At 42.2% G+C, this 12,416-nt stretch overlaps 1 protein-coding gene across 1 annotated transcript in view; it reads left to right on the top strand.

Annotated features, from left to right (window-relative positions):
* INTS4 (integrator complex subunit 4) overlaps positions 1-12,416 on the top strand; it is a 34,181-nt gene that overhangs the window by 15,570 nt on the left and 6,195 nt on the right. Inside the window, exons 14-20 of the mRNA XM_039555466.1 lie at positions 23-138; positions 1,987-2,120; positions 2,906-3,063; positions 6,341-6,434; positions 8,619-8,699; positions 10,474-10,604; positions 11,509-11,568. Of these exons, the coding sequence (XP_039411400.1) occupies positions 23-138; positions 1,987-2,120; positions 2,906-3,063; positions 6,341-6,434; positions 8,619-8,699; positions 10,474-10,604; positions 11,509-11,568 (774 nt within the window). The remainder of the gene's footprint in view (positions 1-22; positions 139-1,986; positions 2,121-2,905; positions 3,064-6,340; positions 6,435-8,618; positions 8,700-10,473; positions 10,605-11,508; positions 11,569-12,416) is intronic.

Below are 12,416 nucleotides of genomic sequence, written 5' to 3'. Positions count from 1 at the left end.
ATTTCAATCTGTGTATTTGCAGATGCTTGAAGTTCTTGGGAAGCAGGCATCCCACTTTGGTGCTTCCATTGGTCCCAGAGCTGCTGAGCACACATCCCTTCTTTGACACTCCGGAACCAGACATGGATGACCCAGCCTGTATCTTTATTCATGAAGCCAGTTGATAATTTTGACTGTAGTAGATTTTATTAAGGATTTCTCAACACTCACATTTCTTAAACCATTTCTCACTGTAGCAGACAAACAATCCTGTGCCTATTTCTGAATCCTTTTGCACTTAGTTTGTTACTCAGCAAGTGATGGAATAACTGTTAGCTGGAACCATCTTCATAAGTACCAGTGGACTATAATTGGCCTTCTTTTTATGCTGTGATGAATAATCAAGCAATTTGTCAAGGTTTAGGCTTTGCAGATGAGCCCTTTGATGTCAAAACATTTGTCTAGTTTGCATTAATTTTGAAGATGCTTTAGCTTTTAAATAAGAAGGACGTTTTTTCATGTCTGTTTTCTTTTTAGGTAAAACTTTTGCTATTCTTACTGTTGTGGAGTTTACAAAACAGAGCCATCTCTTAGTACAGCAGTGCCTGAATCCCCATAATGCTTTGAATTTTTCATCTTTTTGAGATAATTCTATGTCAGAAATCCTTATATTAATGTTGGCTCTTCCAGTGCTTTAGAATACAAATGACTATTGATACACTGTTATCCTCAACAATAGGAGACACCTTGGAAATCCATTTTTCCATTTTTATTCCCCTTGCTTCCCTTCTGTGCAATTGCAGAATATAATGTTACTTCTGATGCATGCTGAGACACATTGGACTGGAACCTTCCTGTAGAAGCTGCTGCTTATTTTTCTCACCAGTCACAGGCCATCGAGCAGAAATTCTATCGAGATTAAATGAGTGCCTTGTGAGGATTGAAATGGGTTAGAATCAGGTGGAGAGAGATGAATGTGTAATTACATGGTTTAGTAATAATTTGAGTAAAGTTGTCCTGTGAGTTGAGAGTTAAGGGAACACTGCAGGGGGAAGAAAGCTGTTGTTTAACTCAGTGCACCTTCCTGCCGGGAACCAGAATTATGTTGGAGAATATTTTGGAGGTAACTTGCCACCAAATTTTACAGAGGCATATTATGTGAAGACAGGCCTGTGAGCCAGAAACTATGAAGTAAACCTGAGTAGTGTGTTTCCAGTGTAAACTGATATTTAAAAACATGGTTTTGTTTACTTCAAAGCACTTGGGAAATTTGAATCAGAGCTTATGCTTGGAATCAGCCGTGTTGCAGGTGTCAGCCTTTGGGCTAACCGTGAAAGCCTTTGGCTGCTCTCTATTTCTGCAGATCTCAGACTGGGAAAATGTGTTTTCTACTTCAGAATTCTCTTTCCATGTTGATTCTTTGGGTTGCTTAAAGTCTGCATAGAGTGATGTTTTTCAGGGCATCTTAGGTAATGCAGCAATTTTCAAAGACTTGGCAGTAAATGTACAATTTTAGATGTTGTTAGAGCACCAAAAAACCTGAGCAACCTGGTCTAGTGGGAGGTGTCCCTGCCTATGGAAGGGGGGGTTGGAACTAGTAGTCTTTAAGGTCCCTTCCAACGCAAACCACCCTATGATTCTGTGGTGCAAACTGGTGAGCACAGTGTAAGCTGTGAGGAAGAGTGAAAGTCCACCTAATGCGTGTGTTCTGCATTTGGGATCCGTGGCTCCTTTCCTCTGTGTTGCTTCTGAGCCATCCCCTGTTGGCAGTGACACCCTTTCTCCAGTATGGCTCACCCTGTAATGTTTGCACTTTGTACTTGGTTTTCATCTGCTCAGACAGCTGTTTCTTTGGGTTTTGCTCAGTATTTTCCAACTATAAAGAACTTCTAGACAAATCCTAACCAATGAAAGAGTTGTTGAGTTGTTGTTGTTGTTTTAACTTCCCATCCCCAAGGAGCTCTTCTTGCTGTTGTTTATTTTTCTTTAACAATCCATTTGTAATAGACATTGCTGTTCTGGTTCTGATTTTTAATGCTGCTAAAAGTTGCCCAACAATGCCTGCCCTGTTCTCTGACCATACGTTCAGACATTACGCGTATCTTCGGGACAGTCTCTCTCACCTGGTCCCTCCGTTAAGAGTGAGTTGAACCACTTGGTTTGCACTTTGTCACTTGGTTAGGAATATTGCTGGTCTCTTCCATGTCTGTCTGTGTGTAACACTTAAATTCTAAAAGGTTTTTCTCCTATGCACCATGGCAATTAATACTGAAATGTTCATTAAGGCAGGAGAGACAAATGTTAAATTGTTACAGTATGGACTTTGTAATATTTTGGGGAGAATAATAGCATTGTTGCTCTCAAGTGAGAATAGTACATGGTTTGCTGGTTAGGTAAGAATACTGGGAGGGCAGTATTGCTGGGAGTTTTCTGTAGCTCTGGCTGTGTGTCTGTGGGAAAGGCCTTTGTAGATCTTCCAACATTTCCCTTGTGTCCTACCTGAACAGTTTATTTGTCGGTGAAATATGTTCCATTCTGCTTTGCAGCATGTTTTTCCTGCACAGAGGTATGGGTGGGTTAAAGTTGGCTGTAAGTCTTATCACAGCTCATAAAATGAATGGTGGTTTGTGTGGTGTTGGACTTCCCTTGACTTCACAGTGTCAAAGTTAATAGATGAGGAAGATGTTTCCCTCCAAGGGCTGTTGATGTTTAACCTGAGGATCTCTAGTGCAAGTGAATTGTAAAGTGGGGAGAGTAACTAACAAAGATGCAGACTTGAAAGCCTTGGTATGAATTTTGAATTTGAGAAATGAATTGGAGCTCTCAGTTGATCGTTGTTAAATAGTATGGCAACATTTGAAATGTTATTACCTGTGTTAGACTTTTCTCTTATTTTTTTTTGGTGTGTGTGTTCTTTCTTGTTTAGTTGCCAGGTAGAAAGCTGGTGTCCTCTGCTGTCTCTCCCAGTATTAGCCCACATGAAGATCCTTCCCAGCAGTTCCTGCATCAGAGCCTGGAGAGGGTTTACAACTTTCAGCACCTCGACCCACAGGGCATACAGGAGCTGCTGGAATTTACCATCCGGTAGGGCCCCAAGCTGACCTGTTTATGGAAAGATGTGTTAGGATTCCAAATTTCTCTGATGCAGGTGCTTTGCTTTTCAATATCAGTGTTGTAATTTGCTGTCCAGCACTTAACTTGAGCCTTCCTCTAGAGACTGTTGTGCTAAAAGAGTGTTCATGACCTGTTTAAAATCAAATTGATGGTCTCAGGTCTGGCACTGCCCCACAAAATAATCAGTGTGCATTTGTGAGGGGGGGCAACTTTTCAGAGCGTGGTAAGAGTTAGGTAAAGGTGTTCTTTTTGGACTGATCACTTATGCTAAAATACACTCTCTGTTTTTATGGTTTATGGGTGACAGCCTTGTGTGTCATTCTCAGTTTTGTGTCCTTGTAATTTTGATCATATTCTTTGTAATGTACATGCACAAGGTTTTCTTGTTTTGCTTTTCTGGGGGGAAAGGTGGTGTCCCCTTTGCTCTTGCATTTTCTGGGTCCTGTGGCCTTTCATTCAGCAGGAAAAGACCTGCTTCTGGTGCTTTGGGTTCTCGCTGCCAGTCCCACTGACAAAGGACTTGGGCATTCCTCATCAGTTTTCAAATCAGAGAGCTTTTCCAGGAATAGACAACATTCTTGCATGCTGCTGTCTGCTGCTGTGTAGATAAGGAGGGTGTGTGGTGTTGCTTCTCAGTGTGGGTTTTGTGCTGCCTCTTCCATTTCATCTCTAGACTGATTTACATAAACAAAACACTTGACAAGGGTCCTTTCAGTGTGATTCCTCTGCTTGGAAAGACCAAAAGAGCCTGATTTTGAGAATTAGAAAAACAATCCAAAATGCTTTGTTTGGAATATGAAATTAAAAAAAAAAAAGCTTAATTATTTTTATTCCTTCAAAATAGCTGCCTTCTGTTGTGTGTATGTTGCTGTGAATCACTGTCACACCCATCTGCAGCAGAGAATAAACAGTGTGCTCCTCACTGTAAACCCAGCTGTGGAAACGGTGAGGTTTGTCCTCAGCTGTTTTGCAGCTGCTATGTGCCAGCCTAAAATACAGTCCCAAAGCATTTAGTGCACTGAACACTTGAAACAGGTAATCTCTTGGCCAAGCATCCAGAGCCTTTCAGGCATGAGGGTCTGGGAACCTCTCAGGCCATGACTGTTTCCAGTTTTTGAGTTGATGGAAATGATTGGCTTGGCTTTTTTCCTGATGGGATTGCCCCCCAGGAAACCATAGTAAGCCAGCTGCTCTTTTCCATTATTAAGAGAAGGGAGAATTTGGACAAAGCCAGAAGTGTTAAAGGTTACTTTGCAGAGGGCAAGATTTCCCTGCACCAGCAATTTGGTTGCTGAGAGCAAAGGAATGGAAGCAACTCACAGCAGTGGATTCTGCCATGGAACATAACTCTCTCCTCCTTTCTCATGATTGCCATCCAAGGAAATAACAGACCTTGTGGAGTTTGTGTCTACTTGGGACTTAGAGTTTTGGCTGCAGAGCCTGAGGGGAGCATCAGTCTGCAGTGTGGTTAGAAGTGTAAGACAGGCTGTTTAGCAAATCTGTCTGTGGTTTAGTTCCTCCATCTATATGAGAGGAACTTTTTTTTTTCTTACAGAGATGTTGAAATCTGTTTAAGATTTGTAAGGAAATAGAATTAGTGGAATTGGGAGCTGTGTAAGACTAGGAAATGGAATATTTGCCTAGCTGTTGGTTGAGAGATGACATCCTCTTCCTCATTAGTATGTTGTGATGGATTGTGACATGGGAATTAAGCACCCAGGAGCCTCCTCTTCACTGCTGTCTGGTAAAAGATGAAATGGAGTATCTGTGTAAGGTTGAGGTTGGCTTGGCTGTTGTTGCATTGTTGTTGAAGGAAAGCACAACCCCTGACTATGAGAGACATTGAGGTGCCTGGAGTGTGTCCAGAGAAGGGCAATGGAGCTGGGAAGGGCTGGAGCACAGATCTGAGAAGAAGCGGCTGAGGGAGCTGGGGGTGTTCAACCAGGAGAAAAGGAGGCTCAGGGGGGGACCTTATCTATCTACAACTCCCTGAAGGAGGCTGTAGCCAGGTGGGGGTCTGTCTCTGCTCCTCAGTAACAAGCAAGAGGATAAGAGGAAATGGCCTCAAGTCATGCCAGTGGAGGTTTAGTTTGGATATTAGGAAAATGTCTTCATGGAAAGGGTTGTCAAGCACTGGAAAGGGCTGCCCAAGGAAGTGGTGGATTCACTATTCCAGGAGTGATTTGAAAGACCTGTGGCTGTGGCACTTGTGGTGGGCTTGGCAGTGCTGGCTTAATGGTGGGACTGGATGGTCTTTTCCAACAAAAATGATTCTATGATTCTCTGCTTAGGAAAGATTTTCTTTGGCTGCATGTTATACAGATAATCTCATGGATTTTTGTTAATGTCTCAGGGCTCAGCAGCTCTCTGGTTTGGCCGAGCCAAAGTTTCAGAATTGCATCCTAAATGCAAAGATAAATCTAAAATAAACAAAAGGAAATGATCATCTGAAAAAAAAAATTTTAATGATGCAGAAGGAAATGTGGAATTAAAGTGACAATTTTAGTAGACTTTGGATCTAAGCAAAATCCAGAGAAGAACAGACACGTGTTGAAACCACGTCAGCCAACCTATTTTCAGTTCTGTAACAAAAATTAATTTTGTTTTCTTAATGCACCCTTTGGATCTGAAACATGGCTAGCACTAGAGAACTAAAGCCTTTTTGGGTTCCATTAACTGACAATTTTTTTCGATCATATTAAAAGCTGCTTATATTGCTGTATGATTTACAAGAAATACCAGACAACACACACCATCTAGTTGGGCAAATACCAGTACATCAGATTCCAGCTTGGCTTAAAAGGGCAGCTCTATTTCAGATACACTTGGTTGCATGAGCCTGACACGTTCCAACCAACCTTTCTTAGCCAACATGAATAGTGTGATTTCCCAGCAGTGTAACACAAATGGGTCGTTAGCTGCTGTTGAAGGCTGGAGTGTTTTAAGTTAAATCTGGAACTGCCACTCTGCATGGTTCCCATGGGGCTGCAGAGTAATGTGGGTTGACAGACTTACTGCTTCCACTGCTGTGCTGGTGCCAGCTTCCCAGAAGAAAGGACATGCTGAGTCCCAAGGTGCAAACTGGTTTGTAGTGTGTGTTTTGCTGCTGTTTCTGGTGCTTGCTCTAATAAAAGCAGGCAGCAGGAGTAGCTGGATTTATTGTGATTGCCTTCTGAGTGTGTTTAGATTAAACTGTTCTCTGTCTCAGTGTTATTTTTTTTCTTTTTTTTTTTTCCACATGCTTCAGTGATCTTCAGAGACTTGGGGAACTGCAGTCAGAACTGGCAGGGATGGCAGATTTCACTGCAACTTACCTTCAGTGTCAGCTGCTCCTCATCAAGGTTTGACTTCATCTGGTTTCTTTTGTACTGTTCTTCAAAAATGCCCCCAGTCCATCGCAGTGGCGTGCTTTCTTGTTTTGATGTTCATGCTGAAAAGCGATGTGTGATGAAAGAACAGGTTCTGTGGATTTCTGATAATCCTGTTTCCCTCCTGTGGCAAATAATTATGCAGTAACTTTGCCAGTGCAGACCTCTGCTGCTGTACCTAGGGCTTATGTTGGTTCACGTGCATTTTGTCAGTGCAGAGTTTATCATCTGACAGCTGAGGGGCAACTGTGTTAGGAGAGTAACTTTTCCCTGCTGGTGGCCACTGGAATGTTTTTTGTTAGACTGCTGCCATGAGTGCAATTTTTATTGACAGTGATTTGCAGACAGCTTTATTGGCACCAGTGCCAAAGGAGCTTTTAAGACTTGATTGAGCTAAATATCAGTCATGCTTTCCTTCATAGTGCTGAAATTATCTGTTTAGTATTAGCAGGTGAAGTGGCTACTTAGACACCATGACAGCAACCCTTTGCAAAAGCCCCTTTTCAAAGTTAGCTTCGTGCTGTAAACAGGAACTAATTTTTTTCTTCATAGAGCCATCGAAAATCTTGGGTTGGAAAGGACCCTCTAGTTCCAATGCCCCTGCTGTGGTCAGGGATTCCACTGGATCAGGTTGCTCAGGGCTGTGAGCTGGCAGTAGTGTTTAAGTCTCCTGGCATTCTTTGGTGTATGAGTGTAACTTACATACATGTAAAGCAAGAACTAAAGCAAGCAGCAAACAGGTTTCCAGAAGGGACTCCATGAAAGCTTTGTTATGTAAAACCAAGGAGGGATTTCAGGTGCTTTGCTAATGCATAGCTGCCAGTTGGCACATCTCATGGCAGGTCTCAAATCCTTGGAATATGTTTATCACCCAAAGAAGGTGTTTCAGATGAGCAGTGTTACAGTTCAGTACAATCCAGCTGAATACCAAGTGAAATGTGCTGTGGAGGCAGAGGACTAGCATTTGGAGATAGCTTTGTTGCCCTTCTCCGTGGTTTGACTGGAGTGAACCAGATGGTTTTTGCATCTGGCAGAGGAGTGCTCTGTTTGGAAGAAGGGTAAAAGCTGTATCAGCCATTCTTGGCTTGAGCTGTAGAACAGTCAATAGATCAGTGATGCAGAGGAGTCGGTAACGTGCATGGAATGAAAAGTAACTGATAATACCAGGAATCACAGAATATCTTGGGTGGGAAGGGATTTTGAGAATCATCTAATTCCAGACCCCCTACCACAGGCAGGGACACCTTCCACTCATACAATACAATTAGAAATTCTGATACTGCAGAGAGAACCTGAATGTCTGAGTAGCCCTTTTCAGTAGATTTCTGTCCAGTCGCTTCTTTCCCCAACAGAAAAAAAGCTGCTGGGGGAAAAAGTATCTTCATTTCCCAGCCTCTCAAGGATCAAAAGGTTCCAGACCTTTAAAGGCTCTACATACCCTGTGATTTTAGAGGTAGTTAACTGGGATTCTTGGGCCAGCCTGGGTGAAGGATACAGTCTGTACATTCTTGAGCTTTGGCTGCAGCCATCCTTGTGCATAGCTGTATCTAGGGACAGGCAGCTTCAAAAAGGAGGCAGTGATACCAATCATCCAGTCAGGCTTTCTACATTTTTATAAAACGTCAATCAAAAAGCAAACAGAGCGTGGTAGGTGGTTGGGGTTTTGTTTGGCGTTTTTTGTTGGTTTGGTTTGTTTTTTTAATACCAATATCAGTGGTTGAATTAGACACAATATTTGTAGCAACTCCAGGATCTTTGGTGGGGCAGAGACTGTCAGCAGGAAAGTTCAGAAATGTGGCTGTGGAAGGAATTGTGTTTATGAGTTTTTATTGTTTCCACTTTTTGCCTGCACTCTGAGATTGCCCTGATCTTGGTCTCAGGGGTGTGATAATGCAGTGGGCTGTTGTTTTTCTTCATGAAGTACCAGGAGTTTGGCTTGACGGGTCTCTCATTCACAGCTTTGTTAATATTATTCTCAACTTCTTTTATATTTTCTGGTTGTATAGGTATCTCTGTGTCTTTATAGAACAATGTATATTTTGGGAGCTTTGGTTCCCTGTGTTGTATTTAAAAGCACAAAAGCTTTGGCATGCTTTTTCAACCAACTGTTTAGACTGAATTAGATACTTATCATCATTTCATGGTTTTTTCATGTAGGCCTTGCAGGAGAAGTTGTGGAATGTGGCAGCTCCTCTGTACCTGAAACAGAATGCGTTGGCATCTGCTGCAGCAAAGCAGGTGAGGTGGAAGCAGCTGAGCCTGCATGGAGGCCAGTCCTTGGGTAGGAGTCCTTCCTTGGCCATAGAACAATAGTACACTTCTGGCCTTCCACTGCCATAGTCTGTCCAAGTAAATCTTAGTCTCCAAAACTGGGGTAAGTTTCCTTATCTGCAAAAGGTGAGTGGTGAGGGAGGGAAGTTTGTGACAGCTGCAAAAAGGCAAATATCACATTCATCTTCCAGAAGAGTAAGAAAGAAGATCCAGAAAACCGTGGGCTGCTTGTCTTCCTCGCCTCTTTCCTGGGGAAGGTTATGGACCAACTACTTTTAAAAGCTGTTTCTAAATAAGATCAACAAAGCTACTTGGAACAGCCAAAATGCATTTCTCAAGAACAAGTTATGGCTGACCACCAGCACTGCTCTCTGTGGTGAGGGTACTGGTGCTCTGAACAAGGGGAGGGCAGTGGGCATTGGCATCTTTGACTTTAGCATGACTTGACTTTAGCAAAGCTTGGATACAGTCTCCCATCATTTCTTTTTCACCAAACTTGCAGGATTGTGGCTGAATAAGTAGGTGATGAGGCCCCTGCAAGTTGAGGAACTAGTTGATATGCTGGAGGGCATAGCTGCTGGTGTGGACAGACTGGGGAACTGGGATGACAGGAACCTCATCATGTTCAGTACATTGAATATGAGGCACTACAGGAGGCCAATGGCAGCTGAGATGTCTTGGTTTGGGAAATGATCCAGCTCTGGGGAGATGACATCTGGAAGCCTGTGTTGTGCGCTGGGCCTCCCCAGTAGAAGGAGGATGCTGACAAACTGGGGCAAGTTCAGCAGGGGGCCACCAGTGTGGTCAGGGGCTGGAGCACATTACCTGCAAAGAAAGGCTGAGGGAGCTGGAATTGTCCAGCCTGGAGAAGAGCAGGCTTCAGGATGAATTTACTTCTGTCTACCATTGTATCATAGGATATAAATGAGACAGAGCCAGACTACTCTGGACAAGAGGCAGTCAGCAAACGATGAGAAATTTTGATCAGCTATAAAGGGAAAATTTACTGTAAGGATGGTTAAATACTGTTGCCCAGAGAGGTGGGGGGAATGTCTGTCCTTGGAAGTGTTCGCAATTTGATGTGGCCCTGACTAACTGGATCTGAGACCTGCTCTGGGCAGGGGACCAGGCTAGATGACCTCTGGAAGTCCCACCCAATCTGGGATATTCTGGTTCTGTGATATATAAATGATCAGATCCTGGGAAAACTGAAGGTAAGCCCTAAGAAAAGGTAAAGAAGCAAGCAAGCTATTAAATAATCTGATAATAAATCAAGGGTAGAAGCAAGTTCATGGATCTGTTGGGAAACTCTGCTGACATTTTGAGTCTTAAGGTAATTAAGATGTAATAGACAGATACTGCTCTGCATCAAAGCCTTCTCTGCTGTTGATGAGTAGAAACAAAAGCCATCCAGCTTTTGAAATCTCCTCTGATTGAACTCTTTTTCTTGGGTGCCCTCTTGAGCAGTTTGTGAACCTCTGGAAAGTGTTATCTGTTGTGATGGTGAATGTAGGTCACTTGCTATCGATGCAAGGTGAGGGAGTATTTCCTGTTAAAGAACTTGCAAGTTCTTGGCCTCTACACAGTCATACTGAACTCAACTGTATTAATTTGGGCACTTCCTCTTGTCTGCTTAATGTGTTCCTCGGTATGAGATAAAAATACCAGAATCTGGTGATCATAGTTGTGCTGGAGTTTAACAGTCTGATGGTTTTTTATCCCTGTTCTGTCTGTCTGGCAGATCCTGGAAGAAACTTACAAAATGGAGTTCATGTACAGCGGAGTGGAAAGTAGACAAGTGGTCATTATTCACCACATGAGACTGCAAGCAAAGGCCTTGCAGCTGATAGTGACTGCCCGCACCACAAGAGGGTAAGGATGACCTGGTCTAAGGATCTTCTTAGGGTTAGCTCTAAGATTACTGTCCTTAAGTTTTGTTTAAAAAAACCAGCAAGGATAAATTAGACACATGACAGGGCAGGATGCCAATAACCATTTGCTAAAGTAATTCAGAACGAAGAACCTTCTTCTGCCTTTGACACAGCTGTATAGCTACACAGTCCTGAATTAGATGACAAAACTATTGGGAAGATGAGTTTTGGGGGTTGAGTTCTCTCATTTATGAACATATAAGTAGGTTAAAACATAGTAGAGTTGATACTTGGGACCTGTTTAAATGAGGAAAAGTCATGTATCAAAAGAATGCACCAATCATGTTTGCTTCATTAAGTATTCATTGCTGAATTTTTAGCATCAGGAAAGTATTGTCCTCTTGACTGATCTGCAACTACTGTGTAGGGGACTCAGAAACTGCTCCTGTGCAGGCTTAGGTACACGAGAGGCTCCAAGTGGTTTGTTTTGGCTGCTGAAGTTAAAGAAGTGACACATGGTTGTAGAATGAGAACTCCAGCTGGTAGAATTAGAGCAAATTAGTTACTGTCCTAATTTACTTCTGTTTCAGGTTTGTTGCCATCAATTTACTGTGTTACTATGGAGGTCCATAGTATATTTGCCTTTTAACCTCTGTTTTATAGGTAGAAAATGGATATTTTCTAACAGTGGCTTTGGGAACTTAATTAGTGCCTTATGCAAATGGAGTTTTTTTTTTGTGGGAGGGGGATATAGACAAGTGAGGAACACTTTTTTAGTTCAAAAACTGTAAGATACTTCCATTTTTAGGAGGTTTAATGGGATTCCAAACCACCTAAATGTGTATAGCCGTAGAGCCATTTTTCTTCCTTTAAAAGTAAACCAAGGAATATTATTTTCATTGCAGAGTGGAACCCCTTTTTGGGATGTGTGAAAAATTCCTACAAGAAGTGGATTCCTTTCAGAGGTGACAAACTCCATTGCTTCTTCACTTTGTTAGAAAGTCCCACCACCATTGTCATCACGGGATACTCACTTTGTTTTTCATCTCTTCACATCTCCCTTCCCTGCTGTCCTACATTGGGAACTGTCATGGGATAATAATAAAGCAAGAAGAACCTTCGTAGTTGAAGTCCTTAACATAGAGATGTTATGCTGGTACTTCAGAAACATGTACTCTGAATTAATTTTTATAGAATAGCTGATTTTTTTTTTCTTGTATTTTTAAGGATTTATCTACTTTGAGTGGATGCTGTTTTGATAAATACTTAATTTTTTGTTGTTGTTATTCTGTCTCCTGGAGTCCTGATAGCAATTTGACCTTTCAAAGATTAATAAAAAAACAGATTACCCTTGATGCCATCAACATGGAGCAATAAGTCAGACAAGAATTCTGCAATATCTTTCCTGGCCCTGTCTACTGTTTTTGCCACCTCTGAGTAGTCACCTTTACTTCCAGGGAGAACAGATGTATTGTGTCAATTTGCATGAACAGATTGACTCTAGTGGAAGGTGTCCCTGCCCGTGGCAGAGGTTTGAAACCAGGTGATCTTTAAGGTTCCTTCCAACCCAAACCATTCTATGGTTCTGATTCTATGAAACAGTGATGAGTTCTGCTGATCCTGAGGCTCAGTGTGAGGGAAAGATGTACAGGAAATTAACAGTTCTATTCTCCAGCTCCAGCTGAGCATTGGGGTAGGGCAGATTTGGTCCCTTTTTCTTACCAGTTAACCAGCCACAACTGCCAAGCCTATGGAATACAAATAAATGTGAATTTAATCAGAACTAGAAATAAAATTCTGCTCAGCCAGCTAA

This window comes from Corvus cornix, chromosome 1 (genome assembly GCF_000738735.6).
Source record: "Corvus cornix cornix isolate S_Up_H32 chromosome 1, ASM73873v5, whole genome shotgun sequence".
Classification (NCBI taxonomy): domain Eukaryota; kingdom Metazoa; phylum Chordata; class Aves; order Passeriformes; family Corvidae; genus Corvus; species Corvus cornix.
This window is presented reverse-complemented; position numbering and strand designations above follow the sequence as displayed.